This window comes from Scatophagus argus, chromosome 15, assembly GCF_020382885.2.
Source record: "Scatophagus argus isolate fScaArg1 chromosome 15, fScaArg1.pri, whole genome shotgun sequence".
NCBI lineage: Eukaryota > Metazoa > Chordata > Actinopteri > Scatophagidae > Scatophagus > Scatophagus argus.
This window is the reverse complement of record NC_058507.1, coordinates 338,168-359,255: the sequence shown is the minus strand read 5'-3', so window position 1 is coordinate 359,255 and position 21,088 is coordinate 338,168. Positions and strand designations below refer to the sequence as shown.

The window sequence follows — 21,088 nt, the reverse complement described above, 5'->3', positions numbered from 1 at the left end:
GTGAAGCCTGTGAGCTCTTCTTCTTCTTCTCCTGTGAATTTATGTCCAGCCATCATGGAGGCTGAAACTTTTCCTCAGTGTGTTTACTGATCACTCAGCTGATCTGATGGGCAGCTCTGAACAGCCGCTGGGTGCAGCTGGACTTCCTTTCTGTTCACATTTTTTCATCAGTTATCTGTTTACGAATGTTCTTCAACTTCACAGGTGGAAACACGATCTGTTTCTCACATCAGTTTTGTCTTCAGACCTCAATCCATCCCGGCCGTCACCACAGGAAGTCAGTCACCACATCAAGACAGACGTCCACTCCTACTCAGTTCCAGTCTGATGAAGATAGTTTAGTGATGACAGGATGTCTCACTCCCACCCCGATCCTGTTGCTGTCCAGTCAGAGGGGGAACAGCAAGAAACCGGAGAAAATGGTGAAGTTTCGCGAGTCGTCGTAGAGGCGGTAGCTGGCTGGCAGACTGAGGCGGATCACGTCGCCTTCCTCCAGCCGCAGGACCACGCCGTTGGACATGGAGGCGTAGCCGCCGTGGTCATTCAGCTCCAGGTTGAAGATGATTGGCTGGTTATTCCAGTACAGGTAGAGGCCCATGTAACCTTTGAGGTAATCTGCAACCGTGAAGATGAAGAAGTAAAGTCCTCTGACTGGAGCTGTGAACACACCTGAGATACACAGAGCAGGTTAAAGTTAGCACACAGGCTTCATCAGTCATTACCTGATGACAGAGTGGTACGAAGTAACACATACATACATACATACATACATACATAGATAGATAGACTTGATTGATCCCATGCTGGGAAATTACAGCAGCATTACACACTGTGACGATACCGTGAAAAGAAAAGAATAACCTATACATGCTAAAATAGCAATATACAAAGCAATATAAAAATGTATACACAACAAATAAGCAGCACTGAATGTGGTGCAAAAGTAAAGTAGAAGGTAAGGTGCAGTGAAGCGAGTGTGCGTAGTGACTGTATGTCATGAGCAGAGTTTAGCTGTTATTGTGTGATGGCGTGTGGCAGGAGAGACTTCCTGTAGCAGCCTGTGGGAGAAGGTGCGCCGCTGTCTGTCTGCTGTGTGATGGAGGAGGTGCTGATCGTTGTCCACGATGGATAACAGCTTGTTCAGCGTCCTCCTCCCCACCACGGTCTCAAAAGACAGAAGACATAGTCTTGTTCTCTGGACAAACCATGCAAACCCCAAGAAAAGCACTGAGTCGCCATCAGACCAGCCCATCAGGAGGCTCGATGGGTTTCTCCAGGAAGGAAGAGTCAGAGCAACCTTTAAAGGCTGCAGGGAAAAGAATGATCTAAAAGCACAGACCTCTTTTAAACTGCATGAAGTCATAAATAACGTGTAAACCTGACCGATCATTTCACATCCTTCAACTGATTTCTGTTCAACTCAACCTGCAGACAGAATCTGTTATCACATCATCACACAGGTAAACTCACCTGCCGCAGCGTCTTAAAAAAAATCAACAATTAAATCTTGAAAGTTAATAATATTGTTCTGTCACTGTCAAACATTTGGATGATCGTGTCACTAAAAGCACAAACTGTGAACATCTGAGGGCGTTTCAGGTGCTGAACTCCGCCGGCTTTTACCTGCAGTCTGGTTGTACGCTTGGCCCACGTTGGTGATCATTTTGGAGAAAATCAGAGTGGTCTCCTCATCAAATGGTCCGACTGATCCTGAATCGGTCAGACCGGCTGAGAAAGCAACATTCAGCTCATCTGGAAGAAAAGGTTTCACTTTCAAACGGACGAGTTCAACAAGTTCAGTGTTTTGACGTGATGTCAACATGTTTCATCTAACAGTAAGAACATCTTCATTATGTTCGGCTTCAAAGTTTTTACGTCCTAAAGACACTTGAAGTACTTCACTTCAACATCTGATCTTGTTTTTACATTTTCTACATCAGGATTTAAAAATAAACAAGCTGTTTTTGTTATTTTTAGATGTTTTGTCCAAACCTGAGTTGGTGTCTGTGAGCTTCTGCAGACGAACTTCACTTTCATTCAGTCTGAAGCTCAAAACTGAAGACAGAAAACAAAGTTCAGACAAAAACCTGGTACAACAACAGGAGTCCTGGTGTCTGTCTGTTGGTTAAATACTTAGAGACAAACATGTCAACAAGCATCAGACTGTCCGACTTTTAATACAAATGTAAACTTTTAAACACGTTCAGATGAATCTCCAGTGTGTCACCTGCGTGTTCAGTCTTCAGGTGTTCCAGCTGTTTCTCACCGACGCTCAGTCTGATCTCCAGCTCTGCACAGAAAACAGGAAACGTTTGATTCATTAATAATCCTTGTGTTGATAAAAATAATAAAACGGATAAAACTCTACCTGTAGTGTTGTTGTGTCCGTCTGTCAGTCTGGACTCCATCAAGGAAAGCTGAACGGACTGAACTGAAAACACAAACTCTGAGACTTTTATTTATTCCACAGCGACTCTTACGTGGAGCTGCTGTTCCACATGTGAGAGACACGAAACAGAAGTGAGAGACAGCTGACTGAAATCAGACGGCTTACCTGTGTGTTCTGTCTTCAGATCGTCCAGGTGCTTCTCACCGACACTCAGTCTGACCTCCAGAGCTGAACAGGAAAGGATTCACGTTTCATTTAATGGTAAAGTTAATGATTAGTTAAAAGTGATATTGAAGACCTGATGACGTTACCTGCAGTGTGATTCTCCAGCTGTTCCAGCTGTGTCTCAGTGGATCTCAGTCTGACCTCCAGCTCTGTGGAGAAAACAGTTCAGGGTTCACTCATGTTCCTGAAGGAGTTCCTCAGGGAAACGTGTTGGGGCCTCCAGAGTTACTAAAAGTTTCTTTGAGCTAAGAGGTTGTTCCACTGTTCCACTTTATTAGGTACATCCTTACAGTCCACTACAGCTCTGCCTTCAGGAAGCTTATAATGTTCACTTTTAGACTGCATCAGAGGATTCAGATCATTCAGAGGAAAAGCAGCAAAGCTTCACAGCCAAATCGCTGAACACATCATCAATACAGCTGATCAGTTATGGATTAATGGACTGGCTGCAGCAGTTGGGGATGAACTGTTGAGGAGGTTAATTTAGATTCGATAAATTCTTTATGTGTTTGTGTGTAAAGTGAGACATAGTGAAGTGAAAAATACAGTATGACATGGAGTACAAGTAGATAAACTCAAGTAAAGTACAAGTACCTTAAATTTGTACTTAAGTACTGTACTTGCAAATGCAGTAAGTGTCTGTTGTTCCCCACAAGCCTTCAGTGTGTCACCTGCGTGTTCAGTCTTCAGGTGATCCAGGTGCGTCTCAGAGACTCCCAGCCTGACCTCCAGCTCTACAGAGCAAACAGCCAACAGTGAGTCAGCAGGTTATCGGAGGACCATGACGATGAAGATCACGATGATGACGATGATGAGGTACCTGCGCTCACTGCGTCCAACAGACTCTCAGTCACATTCAGTTTTCTCTGCAGGTTCATCAGCTTGGAGGTTTGATCTGAAACATCAGCAGGTACCAAAACAAACTGAAGTGCAACAGTTTCTGTAACTTCTCTGTGTACTTCGGTGTGTATTTCAGTTACCTGCCCCATCAGTCTGCAGCTGCTTCACTGTATCTGCCTGACCTGAAAACAGAAGAGCAAACACAGGAAGTGACATCACGTCTGATAGAATCTTTTTACGTTGTTGTGACGCGGCTGTGAGCTCACCTGTGGCTTGAGTCAGCAGCTCATCCAGGTGACGTTCAGCGACACTCAGTCTGTCAGTCAGAGCTGTAAACATGTTGAATTCATTGAGACAAATGAACCAGGTGTCCAGGTGTCCAGGTGTCCATGTCCAACACTTGTAGTACTATTCAGCACAGGTGTTTCTCACCTGTATTTTCTGTCTGCAGCTCATCCACTCGTCTCTCCACAGACTTCAGCCGACCTGTTTGGTCTGAACACATTAAAAACACACTATAAAACCACCTCACTGACATCATCACTTCATGACCTGCGTGTCACGTGACCCACCTGCAGCGCTTCTACTGAGCTCATCCAGGTGACGCTGGCTGGAGTTCAGTCTGCTGCTTAGGTCTGATAGCTGACCTGAAGTCAGTAAAGACAGCAGACAACAGAAAACATTTAGTTTACATGTGAATGAATGAGTGAGTGAGTGATTTGCTCTGTGCGAGGCTGAGCTGGCGTCTCTCAGCAGACACGTTCACTTTTCACTGTGTGAGCTGTTTGTTTGATTCAACCCAAACACAACCATCACACTTCACTCTGAGACCTCAAACTGCCAGCAGCGCTCACAGTGATTGATTATAGATCGATGGGTTCAGTCACCTTGTGTGCTGGTGTCGAGCCCCTCCGGGCGGACGTTCAGTCGACGCTCCAGCTCAAACACTTCAGCTGGAGCCGAACTGTTGGAGGCTGGGAACGCTGGGAAATAAAGTGTTCAAAACATGTTAAACATTCTTACATATTACATGTTAACAGACTGATCACACACAATCAATAAAGTTAAGTGATGCAGCAGCAAAAAAGGAAACAGGAGTGAATCTGACCTGAGATCTGCTTCGTCAGCTCCTCCATCACACTCTCAGCGTTACACAGTCTGACCGCGAGCACTGAAAACACAACAAAACGTTTTAACCTGTAATGACCCCTAAAGGCCACAGGGGTCGCTGTGACGTGTTGTCTTTTATGTCACAGAGTAAATGTTCACTCTGATGTTGATGATGATGACCTGCGCTCTTCCTCCTCAGCTGCTCCACTGTGCTCTCACTCGCCCTCAGTCTTGTCTGCAGGTACGGCAGCTCCGCCGACAGAGCTGTGGATGCAAGGGCACCGGGTTACCATGGCAACCAGCGACACACCAGCACTGGCATTAGTACACCTGAGCGTCACCTTGATTTACCCATCACCTGACAGGTGGGGAGTCACGTGGGTCTCTGATGAAGACATTACGTACAGCACAATTTGTGAGTTCGCCTGCATCAGAAGACAAAGCTAACGATACAAACAGTCGGTCATGATGATGAAGAGTTCGCTGACGCTGACAGATCACAAAGGTTCAGATGATTCAGGATAGAGTTTAAAATTCTCCTCCTCACATATAAAGCCCTGAACGGTCAGGCACCATCCTATCTTAAAGAGTTGATAGTTCCCTATTATCCCACCAGAGCTTTGGGTTCCTAAAATGCAGGACTACTTGTGGAGTCTTCAAAAGTAAACTGGGAACCAGAGCCTTTAGTTATCAAGCTCCTCTGCTATGGAACCATCTTCCGGTTTCGGTCCGGGAGGCGGACACCCTCTCTACATTTAAGAGTAGACTAAAAACTTTCCTCTGTGATAAAGCTTATAGTTAGTGCAGGTTCAGGTCTCTGGTTATGCTGCTATAGGCTCAGACTGCCGGGGATCTCCCATGATGCACTGAGCTTCTCTCTCCTCCTCTAACTCTCCTTCTGCACACATTCATGTCCCATTAATGCAGGTTACCAACTCAGCTTCTTCCCTGGAGTCCTTGTGCTTTCTGGTCTCTCAGGTTCTCATGGATCGTGGTTGGACCTCCTGCTGTGGTCCTGCTCAGCAGATTACTACTGTTTAGTCATGATCTATTTTAATTCTCTTACTACTCTGTACAGCTACTACCATTATAATTACTACTATTGCTATCATAATCACCATAGCACCTTCGGTATACTTCATCATTATCTACAGTTCCAATACTTCTGGTATTATTGCTGCTGCTACGCATCTTTGCTTGTGTGCTCCTTCTCTCACGCCCCTCCCCCCTCTGTCTCCCTCTCTCTCTCTCAATCCAACTGGTCAAGGCAGATGGCCGTCCATCTTGAGCCAGGGTCTGCTTTCTGCCTTCTAAAAGGCAGTTTTTCCTCTCCACTGTTCCTCTAACTTTTGGAAGAAGAAGAAGAAGAAGAAGAATCACTTTATTGACAGTATATATATTTTTACACACACACACTGAATTGGTCTTCTGCATTTGACCCATCCTTAGTTGAACACACACATGCAACACCTGACAAATTACATGCAGTGAAACACACACAGGAGCAGTGGGCAGCATCAAGCGCCCGGGGAGCATATTGGGGGGTTAAGTGCCTTGCTCAAGGGCACATCAGCCAGCTTATGGAGGGAAGGGAGCATTTGTCGCATTAATCTCTCCACCACACCCAAATTTTTCCTGCCCGTCCGGTGGGGGAATCGAACCGGTGACCCTCCGATTACAAGTCGCATCTCCAACCTCTAGGCCACGGCTGTGAATTGGCAAATTAATTGTTGGTCACCTTAGACCGCAGAGGTCGGCTCACCTGTGCTCTTCCTCTTCAGCTCCTCCACTGAGCTCTCGCTGCTGTTCAGTCTGGACTGCAGCGTCGACACTTCAGACGAAAAGTCGACCGCTTGAGCTAAAAGACCAAGAGACAACAAGCTGTGAGCACTGTGTACCCAGAAGGCTGCGTTCAGGTTACCTCGGAAATTAGACGTCACAGAACGGCAGGTTGGAAAACCGAAGTGGACGTTAGCACTGACATTATGTTATACTGTGTGCATACAAACACTGTGATGACAGTGATGCTAACAAACAGGGGATTCTACAGCTTCCACCTCTGCTGCTGACCGCAGCAGCCATCTTGCATTTTGAGGCTGCTGTTGCTGAGGATCTGCCAACTTTCTGACTTCAAGGGACAATTCAGTTTCAAATATGTTCACAAATATGGTTCTCTGGAGAAATAATTCAAGCTCACACAATAAAGTCTGGAGTAACATATAAGCCCGGCGCTCACCTCCGCTCTGCTCCTCCACTTCCTTCACCTTCCTCCTCAGATCTGAGTTCAGCTGCAGCAGCTCCTCCCTCTGATGGACCGACGTCTCCTGTAGTCCTTCCAGACTGCGTCTCTGCTGCTCGGCCTCCACCTCCCTGTCCCTCAGCCGGCTCTCCATGCTCCGCAGGGCCTGACGCTGCTCCACCTCCACTGCTTTCAGACTCAGGACCAGCTCCTTTAAACCCCACAGCTCATCCCAGAGGACAGGGAGCTCTGGGGGGACACCAGCCCTCATCTGCACATCCTCCAAACCTGTCCTGACACTGTCCTCCTGGGGGACAGAAGCCTCCAACTGTCCCTGACTGGCCTGAGACAAACACAGGAGCAGAAGCAGAAACAGAGCAGACTTCATCCTGAAACCCCAACCTTCCACTGAACAAAAGTCCACCAGCTTATATATGCGGACACACACACACACACACTAATCCTGGTGAAAGCCAGCAAGAAAACTCTTCCGCAGGGATGAATGGACTCACAGAAACACATTTAAAGCACAACCAACCAAACTGTCTCTTCAAAATAAAACTACAATCATTTCAGTGAATGGTGGACTGCAGTCCCTCGTCTCCCTTCCTGTTTGTGATGGACAGGATCTCAGGGCGCAGCTGAGTGGGGAGCGCATCTGGTTTAGAACCCCGGCCTTTGGAGGTGATGTGGTTCTGTTGGCTCCATCAGTTTGTGACCTTCAGCTCACACTGGAGCGGTTTGCAGCCGACTGTGAAGCAGCTCACATGGGGTCAGCTGAACCCGGTTTGAGGCCTTGGCTCTCGGCTGGTGGAGAGCGCCCCCATTACCTCACAGAGGAGGTCAGGCTTCAGTCTGGTTTGTTGCTTTGTCAGCAGGGACACACAAAAGCTGGATGAAGGAGTGTGAACCAAGAAAGAACCCATTAAGTTTTGGAGGGGATACGTGAGTGTGGGTCAGCGGTGGTGGAGCGAGTGACGACCATCTTTGATCATGTGACCAGAACTTCGAGGTCTCACATCACAGAGAAGCAAAGTGAAAATGAAAAATCAGGTCAAAAACACACAAATCCAAAACATGCAAACAAAATGAAAACGTTGGTGTGAGATTTTTGACAGACCCTGAACAACACGACACCAGTGTTTTGTTTGGAGAAGATTAAACAGTCTCACATATGAACTGATGATTTTTTACGTGAACATTTGATGAGGATCTAAAATGTTTGTTTGTTTCTTTAACTTTCCTCTGAAACAAACTGCTGTTCTTCTGTTTGGGTTTGGTTAAACTGGTGACGATTCGTGGCCGTCCGGTTGTCACTTGGACTGAATCGGCTTCGTGCTCTGCAGCGCCGCATACCAAACATTGCTAACACGCTTATCTGCAGCTCTGAGCAGCTCAGAGGGCCTCTCAGTTAAACTGTCACGTGCACGACCACTGTGTGTGTGCGTAGGAGGCTTCACTTCTTGGTGTACTCACCTACACTGTACAGGTACTACTTAAAGTTTGCACTATTAATACTCTTTATTCTGTTTTTTTAAAGGCGATTTCTCCACGTGTGTGCAGAGTTAAATCAATCAGACTTTGACCACATTAATGTTTTACCTCGAGAAGAGATGAGTTTATCATCATCAGCACTGAACAGTGTTACTTCAGTAAACAGGAGCATGTACTGAAAGTACTCAGAGTACTGCAGTAAAGCGTCCCCTGTCGTCCTGTCCTGTCTGACCTCAGATCAGCTGGCTGTGACTCCTGCAGGAGCTTCCTGTTGGAGCTCATGTTGACTGCAGCTGATGATTGTTTGCTGATTGTTTTCTCCATGAATCCCCTGATTGTTTGGTTTGTCCAACTGGTGTCCAAACAGTGAGACATGTGGTCCCAAAGGGACTCCTTCACAGAGTTTGTTCAGTCCGACCAACAGTCCAAAGCTCAACACGATCACAAACACGTTGAGAGGAAAAGCAGCAAAGCTTCACAGCCAGCACACGTTTTGACAGGAGAAAACACTGAACACATCATCAATGCAGCTGATCAGGTACTGACTGATGGACCGACGGTTCAGCTGTTCTGAGGTTAATTTGGAACATCAGATTTTATAAACTCTCCATGTGTTTGTGTGTAAAGTAGCAAAAACTGAAGAATGCAGTGAAGTAAATTTTTTCTTCTTTGTAAAACATTAAGTTGAAGCGTTGTGTCCAAAACCAGAAAACAGATTTAATTTTTAATGGCAACAGAGAAATTTTCACACGTGGTTGAAAACATTTTGTTCCTTCAGCAGGAAGAAGAACATCTCATCAACACGGCGTCTTCAGAGTGATATTGCTTCAAACAACCTGTCTGACCTCACACAGGATTGCATCACCTCGCGTTCAGTTTTCGCTTATCAGTCCACTTTCTGGTTTGTTGTCTAGTGTGCACGGTGTGTCGGTGTGTGTCCGATTCTCTCCGCCATCCTCAGGTTTGTAAACCGTGTTCGTTATCACCATGGCAACCAATGGCGGTCTGTAAGCAGTGTCATGATGACAGGAGCAGCGTTCACGAGTCCCCGTCAGCAAACGGACAAACAGCAAACATGAAGACTTGAAAAATAAGAACTTTCCCTTTGAGGTGCGCAGAAGGACAGACAGGCTGACAGACAGTCAGCTGACAGGACGACAGGTGAAGGACTTTTACAGCTCTGTGGTAAACCTGCTGGTAATACGTCAGGAAGCAGATCTGAGAACAGGTTGGAGTGTTCATATCTCACATTAACACAGCTGTGTTTCATTCTCATCAGCACATATCAAATCTATTGATTATCAATACGTGCATCGGTCTAAACTTGATCAAACAGGCAGAATGAACCTGTCCTGAGATCATCTACAGTGAAGAGGTCTCACTCAGGTGAACTACAGACACAGTCCGCTTGGGTTACAGAGTGGAGCATCTTCTCTCACAGATGACCTTTGCCATTCGAACAGGTGAGGAGGTGCTTCTGGGCGTTTCCTCCTCTGAGCTGACGACAGACAGAACTCTGCTTCACGGAGACACTCTGAGACACTTCGGTCCCTAAAGCTGATACTCAACCTGTCAAATCTGTCCAGGAGGACGCAACCCTTCAGGACGTCTTACAGCGTCATCATAAACCACTGAGGGGTAACATTAAATACAGAGACTGAACATCAGTGTGCTCAAAGGTGTGTGTGTTTGGTAGCTTATACAACTTGTATAAAATAAGTCGGCTGGGACTGCGTTAACGAGATCATCAACGCAATAATTAATCAACGCTGACAATTATTAGTTTTTATTTTATCGCACAATAACAGTTTTTTTTATTGAGCAAGTGAGCAACGGTTAGATAGCTAGTGAGTGTCAGACTTTAAAAATAATTATTATGATAAAAAAACTGTGCGATAAAATAACTGTTGGCGCTAATTATCGCATTAACACATACGCGATGGCAACGCGTTAACGCAGTCCCAGCCCTAAAAATAAGCTTAATGAAACAAAGAAGATGAACACACAGAGACGTGTCATATTGCATCAGGTGACCCCTGGACCATATCCAGGTCTACACTGGACTGTCCTCACGCTGTGAGCAGCTCTGAATGTTCTGACTCATCTGTGCTCGATCCAATGAAGTTCTCTCATCCTGATAGTCTGACTGTGATTGGTTGTTCAGATCAGCTTCTCGACCCGCCCACCTCTGACCTGCCAGCCAGTCCTCTGACCCCAGTCCAGATCAGTTCGTGTCCCCTCACTGTTCTGGTCTGGTCTGGTCAGCGCTGGCCGGTGTAAGCTCTGAACCAGGAGGTGACGGAGGCAGCAGCAGAGGAGATCATCCCTCCGGTGTTAGCTGAGGGCTGGGACACCTGCAATGCACTCTGGGAAAGATCCATGGACTGTTGGGACAGGAGAAGAAGAGTTTTCTGTCTTGCATTAAGATAAGACAATCCTTTATTAGTCCCATAACTGGGAAATTACAGACAACAGATGAGAAGTTTGAAGGCGTCATGTTGCTATAACACAAGTGATCCAGGTGTTTTTACCTGTGAAGGGATGTCACAGAATCGTGGACTGGGCACCGTCTCCCAGTCTGTCCCCAAATCCGTCTCTTCATCCGTCACCGCCTCGTCTCCGCTCTCCTCTGCCGGCCCTGCAGCCTCCGGCTCCACAAACTCCATGGACTCCTCCAGGTCAGCGCTCACCTCGAATGGACCCGTCCTGGACAAGAACCAGAGTCAGACGGAGAGTGGTCAGATAAAAACCCTTCACCCGCAGTGTAGAAACACGACACAAAGCTCCGATTGGCTGTTTTCCAGACAGACAGCTCTCACCTGCCCAGGTTGTTGTTGTCGGGGGAAACCAGAAACATGATGTTCCGCAGAGTGTGATGAGGGTGGAGCTTCTCGCTGTCTACATGCTACACACACATACACACACGTTTGTGTAGAAAACGGGCACATTTATGTTTTCAGCCTTTCAAATGTGTTTCTGAAGGTTCAGACTGACACCACATGACCACAGACTGTCTGATGGTCTCGGATGTTCCTGCTGTTGCCTTTTATTAAGTTTGTAGCTTTTATTTGCTCTTTTTAAAATCAGACTGATGTGTTTCTCATCTCTGGTTTGTTCATGCCTGCTGGTCTCATGTGAAGCACTTTGCCTCTTCAGGTCAGCAGGTCAGGTGAACATGTTTATGGACATGCTGTCTCGTGTTGCTTGAGTCTGACCTGAGAGAAGCACAGGTGGAGGACGTTGGTGTTGAGTTTGCTCAGGGCTCTGGTGAAGCGGTAGCGGCTCAGATTCTCCCCGCAGAACTCACTGAGGAACAAACAGGTTGTTGAGACGCATTCAAGACTCTGACGCTCTGTTTTACCTCACGGTGCTCTGTCACTGAAGGCAGCAGCAGGTGGGTCCCGTCTCACCTGTTGCAGAGCTTCTTGGGCAGGTTGACGTCCAGGATATGAGACAGGATGGTGACGAGCTGCGTGGCGTAACAGAGAGCGGCGCTGATGGTGTGAGCCGGGTTGATGTGGTCCAGCTCTGCAGCACACGAGGTCAGAGGTCAAACAAACACAACAGGACTTCATGCTCCTCTGATTCATGTCTCCTGCCCGCCCTCCTCACCTGGGCCCTGACTGGTGCTCTTCTCCTCCACCCAGCTGTAGTAGGCTGAGCAGTCTCCATTACCGGGCAGAGTGACAGGGGGTCCAGTGATGCTGATGCTGGTCTCTCCGTTCTGGTCGTCCCAGATCCAGCGTCCTGACAGGTAGGTGGTCCTCCTGGCCTCAGCCAGCTCACTCACCGTGCTGGAGGTCAGCGCGGGGTCGCATTCGGCCACCACGTCGGCAGGGTCTCTGGGCCACAGTGACAGGGGTTGAGGACACATCATCAACATAACAACAAAAAGACTCATCAGCATGAAAGGAAAAAGAAAACATAAAATTAAAATCTATTTATGGAGGAGAACACAAAGTTCATGTCAGGTCTGGTTCACCACCAGAATAACCCAAAAGTTTGGTCCAAACTCTGCAGATGGATCCTGCTGGGACTACTTCTCCAGAGAAAGTAGTTCCACAGAAAACCACTGTTAGCTTTTTGTTGTTTGGGGCCGATCAAACAGCAAAGCTAACCCTATCCCCAACTAAAGTAAATCTCATGCGGAAGTGATAGAGCTCTTATTTCAAAATAAGAGTGCATTGATATTTGAGTTCAGCCTCTGACTGCACTCAGCCCGTTCAGTTTCCTCTGCACACACAGGTTGTGTCTGATCCATCTTCCTGTTAACGGGGTATCCAGGGCGCCAGGTGGAGCAAGTCCCTGCAATGTAGCACAGTCAGGTGTGTGTGTGTGTGTGTGTGTGTGTGTGTGTGTGCTCTCACCTGCTGCCCAGTTTCTCCTCCTGTAAGGGGAAGATGTGAGTGGTGAGCTCCAGTATGTGTTCTCGTCTCAGAGCTGCCAGCTGGCTCAGTTTGCTCTGCAGCTCCCGGCTGCGTCTCTCCAGCAGCTCCCCCAGGCGACGGTTGTGACGCTCGATTTTATCCCGTTTCTCCTGGTGACGTCCAGCTCGGCGCTGCAGCCGCTGACTCTCCTCCTGAGAGCGCAGGAGGAGGTCTTTATCTGCAGGAGGAGCAGGAGGAGGGGAAGAAACATGAAGCAGGAGAGTAACAAACAGGCCTGTAAACTCAGATCGACAAACACTCACCGCTCTTCACCTCCTCGTTGCCCCCGGCGACTGCCTCCTTCAGCTGCTCGATCTTCATCTTACACGACATGAGCTTCCACTTCTGAGAGGAAACAGCAGCTCATCAGTTTGTTCTGTCTGCTCCAGTACACCGTGTTTTATCTTCAGTCCGAGATCAGTTATCACTCACAAACCACCACAAAACAACATCATCATCATCATCATCCATTTGTAAGTACAACCCTGAACTCACCATCTCATCAGCCTGCAGCCTTCCGTCCATGGCCTGGATAACTCTGAGGGGAGACAGGAAGTTGTATTATGACTGTAAATCGAGATGTGTTTTTTTTAATTGTCATTTCAGCTGTTCACAGTAGTACAGCGAACAGTGAAATGACAGCACGTTCCTCCAGAGATCAGGTGCTTCACCTCACGAGAAGTTAGATACAACCTGTACATAACTGTGCTAAACAGTAACACAGACCAGAACCCGGTTCTGTGTGGAGGGTGTGGTAGGACAGTCGGTGTGAACAGCGTGCAGTGCTGTGTTGTGTGATGACCGTGAGTCCGGCCTCTGAGAACTGACGCAGTTATTATCAGTTACAATGACCTCTAAAGGAATGAGAACAGAGGAGGACTACAGGCTATAATTTCACAAAATACTGACAGACGTGAACTTGAGACAAACCAGAAATACTATAAGCAACTGAGACACACAGTCCACAATATGAAGCTGCCACCAGGAATAACATATTATTTTCAACCTGTGGTAGTATTAACATCAGGTTATAGTCACCTCTGCTGCAGCTGCTCCTTTTCCTCCTTCAGCTTCTTCAGACGCTCAAACTTCTCAGTGTATCTACAAACAGTAAGAACACAAATCAGGAATTCAGAAGAAAGCTGTAAGAAACGTACAGAACAGTTGAGATGCTGTTCGACGTTTCTTATTTCCTTGTTTTGTAGTAGTGGTGGAGGCATCTCAGGGAGCCCTGCTGCTGTCCTAACGTCAAACTGCTGAGGTCAAAGTTCATTTGGCTTTCACGTGTTGTGTGACGGTAGCTAACTTGGCTAAAGCAACACACAGCCACATAGGGACTCAGCAGTGGAAAGTCAGCAGCCATAATGGACACAGAGACAACAGAAAAGCTGCTGGTAGCTGAAACCTGAAGGCTGTTAGCAGCTAATGCTAACAACGTTCACTGACTTACCGGAACTCGTATGGAAAATTCATTTTCCACGTTTGTACAAAGTGCAACCTTTAAAATAGAAAAACAAAACAATCAAGAATAAACTGAATTTGTCCCTAGACTGACAACTTCACGCCTGAAAAACAGAAATAATTTTAGTCGGGATGATCCCGTTTTCAGTTGTGCATGTGTGCGCTACACACATCAGTAATTATGTCGACAAAATGCCGACCTGTGTGACTTTATTACGTCTCAGCCCCACGTCTGCCTGCCACCGAAACAACTGCGCTTAGCCGACTGTGAGCGCTGTAAAGAAAGAAGACGTTCGAGACCCGCTGGCACAAATGTTCCTTTGAGTGCTAACGCTAATGCCGAGCAGTGAAGAGGGTTCGGATCTTTACACCCACAACTTAAACATCCTGGTGTGTTGTGAGTGTCTGCGGACAAAATAAGGCCGCTGTGAAATTTCGAAATGAGGCTATGAAGTAAGGCATCGGCGATGAAAGGTTTAGCACCGACTGGGACAGAAAACATTTCGGTCCCGAACCTTTCAGTGTTCTTCCCGCTGAAGTAGACGAAGTCCCCGGCCTGGACGCACCGGGCACAGGTCAGCCTGCGGCGAGAGGTGCTACACAGAGGGCACCGCTCCACCGCGACGTACAAACCCTCCGCGTCGTCCACCGACTCCAACATCACACAGCCGGGGGTGGAGTGCGCCGGATGGGGGTGATGGGGCCGGAGAGCCGGCCTCCCATCAGCGTGAAGGCCGGAAGATGAAGCAGCACGGTCCGGGCCGAGCGGGGGGAGCCCGGCTGAGGACGCCATGGAGGAGAAGAGCCAAGAGTTAATTAAGCTAGTCAGCTAATGTAACGTTTAGGCTGTCTTTCAAAGCTCGAGCCAAGCAGCCAGTTGACTCAGCGCGCTCTACGGCTCCATGTCGACCCCCTGACTCTCATGTTCCCCGTCATATGACTGCCGTGTCTTTACAGGGCTCAGCGAAGGACACTACGAGCTTTGACACGGAGTTGTTTTTGTTTTGATGAGCAGGCGATGAGTCCGCCACTTCCTGTACTGACGCGATGGGCGGAGTCAAGGAAACACCGCAGCTTCACTCAGTGGGACTGCAGTCACAGAAACCCGTTCAGCACGTGAACAGGAAACAAAACGCCGTTCATTAAGCCAGCACGTGTACGGAAGCCCAGCGCAGCCAAAGAAAACAAACAAAAAATACAGAATGAATTTGGACTTTTTCAGTCAAAAATCTGAGCTATCGAAATGTAGATTTAGTAAGTAGTAACACTGGGAGACAGGCCTTCTGTCATCACAAAAAAGTCAAAATATTATGATTATGAAATTGTTGGTACTAATAACAAAATAACTCAAAATAATGATACAAAATCAAAATTGTGAGATGTTTATATTCTGCCATATTGCTGTGCTGTCACTAAAATCCAAAATCAGTCCTGAGGCACTGAGGCCATCGAGGTTGATTCCTCATGACCTGGAAACAAACAAGCCTCATTCTGAAGGAAGAATAAAACAGACTATGTTTTCTGTGCAGCAATTATGAAAAACAATCATTTATTTTTACCATCCACAACACAAAATTATAACATATATGAAGTAAGTATTTATTAACAGGAAGTGACATCAGATGTTGGGCCTCACTGTTTCCTGAAGCCTCTCAGGATGGGATAAATGTTCTCAAACGCTTCGTAGATCTCAGCTCGTTCTTTAGCTCCTGAAATTTAACACACCGCTATATGATTATTAAAACTTTATTGATAATGGGCACATGGGCACAATTCCAAGATCTAAATTCCATAATCACAACATCTGTGATTTTCAAAAACAATTCTGAATTTTTTTATTTCAGAATTATAAGCTCATGAATAAAAAAGTCCAGTATTTTTGAAATTTGTATCTCATCACGAGTAAACATCTTAGATATACAAGAAAACCATCTTGTAATCATGAGATCTCCTGCGCACTAATTACACTTAACATTGAAGCATATCCATTAGCATTCGGCTAAAACTCTTTGTGCTTCCTGTTCACTGAGGTGACCACCGCCACAGTTTATGGCTACATTAAAAGAGGCTAACAAGTCTCTCTGACAGAGGTGGTGTTGTCATGCAGGATTTTCGTGTTGAGATTTTTAGTCACAAGCACTTGAAAACACCTATTGTTCCCATCAAAATGCAACATACTTTTGGACAAAATAAGTGCACTGACAGGGATTTAAACAAAACTGTTACTGTTGCTCCCCTGCTGTTACTTCAGTGTACTGTAGGTTAACCATGTTGAGTTTTATTACCAGTCAGAACCACTTTCCCCGACACAAAGATGAGCAGGACGATGCGAGGCTTCACCATGCGGTATATGAGGCCTGGAAACAGCTCCGGTTCATAACTGTGGACATGAAAGCATGTGTAGCTTAGCTGAGAGCTTAGCTGCGTTTAAATAGACGTTTTTATCCTGCTAATAATTACTATTATCCTAATCAACTGGCCTGTTCCAGAAGAACAGCTGTTACAATTTGTGTGCTTTACTAAACTCTGAACGTCTTGTTCACTGAGGTGATCAGAAAAATGAGCTAGCTCTAATTTTGTCTGACATTATGCTAACAGGATCTAAAAAAACAATATAAACATGAACAACATGTTTTGCAAGAGGCCATTTATCAATCTGTTAGCACGTGAGACAGAAGAAGCCAGAACAAAATGAGGAACTCATGTCACACAGCAGTTTGGGAGCTCCTCAATACGCCGTCTGAGACGAACGGGCAAGCTGCTAGCCAGTCACTACAGCACAGCTGTTGGTCTCTCCAGCTCCTCGTCCAATCAGAAGGCAGCTCTGTTAGGACTTCAGGGTTTGCTTTGAGGTTAGCTATTGGTCAACATAACATGCCATGACAGATGTGAATTTAGTTCAGCCCTGGGGGCAGTCGTGGATCAGCGGTTAGGGTGTCGAACCCGTAACCGGTGGATCGCTGGTTCGATTCCCCGTACCGGTGTCCATGGCTGAGGTACCCTTGAGCAAGGTACCTAACCCCCACTGCTCCCCGGGCGCTGCACGCGGTCGCCCACTGCCCCGGGTTTGCTGTGTGTGTGTGTGTGCACGTCACTTGGGTGGGTTAAATGCAGAGCACGAATTTCGTTGGAGTGAGTTCCCTCCCTTTCTTTCATCTGATTCCCCTGAAGTGAATTGGCCTCTTTGCTTCTGCTGTGACCCCTAAGCTAACGGTTTCCCCCTGCTTCCAGTCTTTGTGCTAAGCTTGGCTAACTGTCTCCAGCAGTTGGCGAATGTTTGTACCTGCTGAACTGCTGGTGTGTCAGGACCAGCCCTTCCAGTCTGATGGGGAAGCAGACGTCGCAGCTGGCTACCATATTCTGGATCTTAAAGTCCAGGAAGCGGGCAGGGAAGCCGAGTTTCTGCACTACCCGAGCGTATTTCCTGGCCGCCAGTCGTGACTGCTCCTCACTGCACATGCTCACACATGCAGTAAGAGACGAAGGTTAGCGAAGCAGAGTTTTACCTGTACCTGCAGACAGACAGGTGGACAGGCAGACAGGCAGACCGACCTCTTGGCTCCTGTGCAGACCATCTTCCCCGAACTGAAGATCAACGCTGTGGTTCTTGGCTCACGGATCCTCATGATGACTGCAGCAAAACGCTGAACACAAGAAGTGAACAACAGCCTCTGAGACTTCATGCCAGTCTGCTGTCCACACACATGACTGAATACACATGGTAAGTAGTGTGTGTGTGTGTGTGTGTGTTTTATCTGAGTACTTCCATTTTATACTACACTCTGCTTCACCACATTTATCTCAGAGTTTTAGACATTTTCAGATTTCACAAACTAAACATGTGATCAGTTTATAAAATAAGGTTCAGTATTGCACACTGAACTTCCAACAGTAACAAAGTACTGCATCAGGCCTGTTGGTACTTCAGTATGATAATCCAGCAGTACTTCACCACTGCAACTACTCTGCATTACAAGTACGTTTACTTTTGATATCTTTTTGTTGCTTTTTACTGTGGGAAATCTTGAGGGGACATTTTACTTGTAATGGAGTATTTTTATACAGTGGTTTTACTGAAATAAGTGATTTGACTTTTCCACCATTGAATATTGAACAGAAAATGTAGCACTGAATGATTTGCTCCCCGGGCGCCTGACATGGCAGCCCACTGCTCCTGTGTGTGTTTCACTGCATGTTGCATGTGTGTGTTCAATCGATGTGGGTTAAATGCAGAGAACAGTTTTGGTGTATATAAAAGTACACTGACAATAACGTTTAAGTTTAAGTTTGAATACGAGAACCAGCTGACATAACTCCTCCCACTTCATTTTTCTATGGCAACAGTAAAGTCCTGCTGAAAGGTCCCACAGCTGAACAGTGGTGTGAAAAAAAGAGGGAGATGAACATTTTGAGCAACACAAAGTAATGCCACAAGGGCCTGCAGTGGTCTGGCAGGAAGGTCAGTGTTTTCATCTGAAGTCTGGAAGCCAATCAGGAGCAGGAAAACGTCAGGGTTCAGTACCTTCGGGTTGTACTCTGCATTTCTGGCCTGGAGGGCAATAAACTTCAGATCCAACGAGCAGCCCAGGTTCACCGTGGAGACAATGTTCCTGTACACACACGCACACACACACACACACCACACAACTATGTGACAGTGAGGTGAGATCAGTAGGCCTACTGTATGATCTTCTCAGCACTACAGAAGAAGTGTCAGTACTGACAGTCTACCATTGTCAGTAACTTACTGCAACTGTGGGATGATTCCTGACCTCTCAGTCACAGGGGTCATGGGGGTCATGGGGGTCATAGGGGTCATGGGACAGAAAGGGGAGGCACCTGTCCCCAGCCCCAACATGGATGAGCTTTGCTGGGGGTCAGATGCTGCTGCTGTGGAGTCATGGGAGCTGTAGTCTGGACAAACACCGCTGTCCTGAGACACGTCCAGCACTGCAGCCTGGCTCTCTGCTGCAACAAGCCAGCATCACAGTTACAGACGGTATCCTGTCCATGTGACCTCACACAGACCACGTCCACTCTCTTTCATCAATCAAATCATTTTATTTATTTATTTTTGACATCTTTTTTTGGGGGGGGTTGTCTTTTATTTGAACGAGACAGCTGAAGACATGACAGGAAAGGGAGGCAGAGAGCGGGGAAGACACGCAGCAAAGAAGGCACAGGCGAGAGACAGCCTCAGTTCATTGGTTTCACACTCTACCAGCTGAGCTCCATTTTATTTTATTATATTTTTTTAATGTGTTTAGAAAGGAGGAAGCAGCTGGAAGCTTTCAGAAGGTTGTACTTCACAAGTTGTGTTTCTTTGATGAATCAGTTTTGTATTGAGGAAACACAGTGATGTCATACCTGTGTCATCATGACGACCAAGCTCATCCTGTGAACTGAGGTCATCAGGGAGGAAGCTGAGGTCGAGCTCGTCCGGCTCTCTGCTGGGCCCTGCCTTCACTAACAGGTAGGAGGAGTCCTGCAAGGGGTGGGCGGGGCTGCTGAGGCCCAGCCCCTCCCCCAAAATGAAGCCGGAGTCCTGCAGGAAAAACAACCCACAGACAGTAAATTTAAAGTGAATGATGTTGTGTTTGTTTCAGAGAACAGAAATTAAACAAAGTTTAGGCTTCATCAAATATTAAATGGAGTTTGGTGTCAGCGGTTGATTCCAACACTAATGAGGGATTTGGTTTAACTGATCTGTTTTGACCTGCTGAGGTCTGATGGCATGTTGTTCTGCTTCTGATGAATGCTCTGATGGTTTTATGGCTGGACGTTAAGAAGCACTCAGCTGTGAACAGCAGCCAGCATGAAACCAGTCTTCTCTTTGTGCTGCTTGTTCTAAACCTGCACATCTGCACACACTCAGGCGGTAGGATGTGTGTGAAAAACCTGAACTCTGACCATACTTAGGATGTTTAGTGGTTAGAGTTATCTTTTTTATTTGTTATTTGTGAGAGGGCTGAAAAACTGAAAGCTGAAAACTTTGAAAATTTAAAAACTTACAATCAGCTTGTTTAAAGTTAGAGACGATGGATGGTAAAAACTTCAGATTATCGGAAAAGTGACCCCACAGATTCTGATAACTTTTATGCTAAAAACCTCCATGTGAAAATTAAGAAATCGGTTCGGTTCTTTGCTGAAGTGATGCATTAATGGAACTCTAATTGGAATTAATTTCCAACAAACGATCTTCCTCAGAGTTTAGAGTTTATATTCTGCCAGAGAGTGAAAGAGACCAAACTTTAATTTAAAACTCATTAGTGGCAAACATTTCAAATTCTCATGTTGCCTCCACTTCACATATGACAACCCAACATGTGTTCACATCAACATGAACTTAATGTTCACAGCAGCATCAAACATGTCAGGACAAAGTCTTTACTCACATTTGCAATGGAGTCATCAAAGTACCGCTCCAACGCCGACTCATCCATCAGTGAAGAACCATCTGATCTGATCCAGGACTTTCCAGGACCTCCTTCCAGGCAAAGAGCTCCACAGCTGCATCCAATCCTGAGCTCATCAAGCACTCAGACACACACGCAGAGGTCAGCTTCAGCTGCGCCGTGGCGACGCCTCAGTCAGCCTCCTGTCTGAGCTGCTGGTCCGCTTCTCTATGGATTTGTTCATATGTCACACTGGTGAGCACAGATCAAACGTGTCAGACAAGCTCTGTAGTGTTTTGTAACCTTCACAAACAAACATAAAATCAGTGTAATGTGCAGCTAAGTTTCTTCTTAAACTTCTTTTCTGAGACTCCATGAGGTTCACAATCTGAAAAATGTGAACAGATATTCTTCAATTCCATTTCAGAGAAACACATTATATTCTAATTATGAATATATTCATGTGTTCATCACTTTAATGTTGCAGCCGCTGAAGGTGGGGCTCACT

The 21,088-nt window shown here is 46.5% G+C and overlaps 3 protein-coding genes across 8 annotated transcripts; all 3 read right to left on the bottom strand.

The window, feature by feature from the left end:
• Positions 1–37: 37 nt before the first annotated feature.
• Positions 38–8,845, bottom strand: LOC124071533 (cingulin-like). 3 transcript variants are annotated; one of them, XM_046412141.1, is made up of 19 exons: positions 8,406–8,845; positions 6,801–7,146; positions 6,327–6,422; positions 4,745–4,828; positions 4,563–4,625; positions 4,342–4,437; positions 4,027–4,101; positions 3,887–3,949; positions 3,721–3,783; positions 3,595–3,636; positions 3,435–3,509; positions 3,286–3,348; positions 2,701–2,763; positions 2,555–2,617; positions 2,369–2,431; positions 2,228–2,290; positions 1,993–2,055; positions 1,624–1,752; positions 38–669 (listed from the first exon to the last, which is right to left on the bottom strand). In XM_046412141.1, the coding sequence occupies exons 1-19, from the start codon at positions 8,430–8,432 to the stop codon at positions 389–391; spliced, it is 1,818 nt and encodes a 605-aa protein (XP_046268097.1). In that variant the 5' UTR covers positions 8,433–8,845; the 3' UTR covers positions 38–388. The 3 variants fall into 3 exon arrangements, with proteins under 3 accessions (XP_046268097.1, XP_046268096.1, XP_046268098.1); XM_046412140.1 differs by having other exon boundaries at positions 6,801–8,845; XM_046412142.1 differs by lacking the exon at positions 3,286–3,348 and having other exon boundaries at positions 6,801–8,845.
• Positions 8,846–8,994: 149 nt separating this feature from the next.
• Positions 8,995–15,299, bottom strand: atg14 (autophagy related 14). 2 transcript variants are annotated; one of them, XM_046412143.1, is made up of 11 exons: positions 14,701–15,299; positions 13,763–13,825; positions 13,220–13,262; positions 12,988–13,069; positions 12,665–12,902; positions 11,910–12,139; positions 11,708–11,825; positions 11,513–11,603; positions 11,117–11,202; positions 10,829–11,003; positions 8,995–10,681 (listed from the first exon to the last, which is right to left on the bottom strand). In XM_046412143.1, exons 1-11 carry the CDS (start codon positions 14,976–14,978, stop codon positions 10,559–10,561), a joined length of 1,527 nt encoding a protein of 508 aa, XP_046268099.1. In that variant the 5' UTR covers positions 14,979–15,299; the 3' UTR covers positions 8,995–10,558. The 2 variants fall into 2 exon arrangements, with proteins under 2 accessions (XP_046268099.1, XP_046268100.1); XM_046412144.1 differs by lacking the exon at positions 14,701–15,299 and adding an exon at positions 14,175–14,296.
• Positions 15,300–15,774: 475 nt separating this feature from the next.
• Positions 15,775–20,820, bottom strand: tbpl2 (TATA box binding protein like 2). Of its 3 annotated transcripts, none has more exons than XM_046413846.1 (8): positions 20,581–20,820; positions 19,553–19,730; positions 18,934–19,150; positions 18,708–18,795; positions 17,738–17,829; positions 17,469–17,645; positions 16,471–16,565; positions 15,775–15,894 (listed from the first exon to the last, which is right to left on the bottom strand). In XM_046413846.1, the coding sequence occupies exons 1-8, from the start codon at positions 20,626–20,628 to the stop codon at positions 15,818–15,820; spliced, it is 972 nt and encodes a 323-aa protein (XP_046269802.1). In that variant the 5' UTR covers positions 20,629–20,820; the 3' UTR covers positions 15,775–15,817. The 3 variants fall into 3 exon arrangements, with proteins under 3 accessions (XP_046269802.1, XP_046269801.1, XP_046269803.1); XM_046413845.1 differs by having other exon boundaries at positions 18,934–19,153; positions 20,581–20,807; XM_046413847.1 differs by having other exon boundaries at positions 17,469–17,636; positions 18,934–19,153; positions 20,581–20,800.
• Positions 20,821–21,088: the final 268 nt, after the last annotated feature.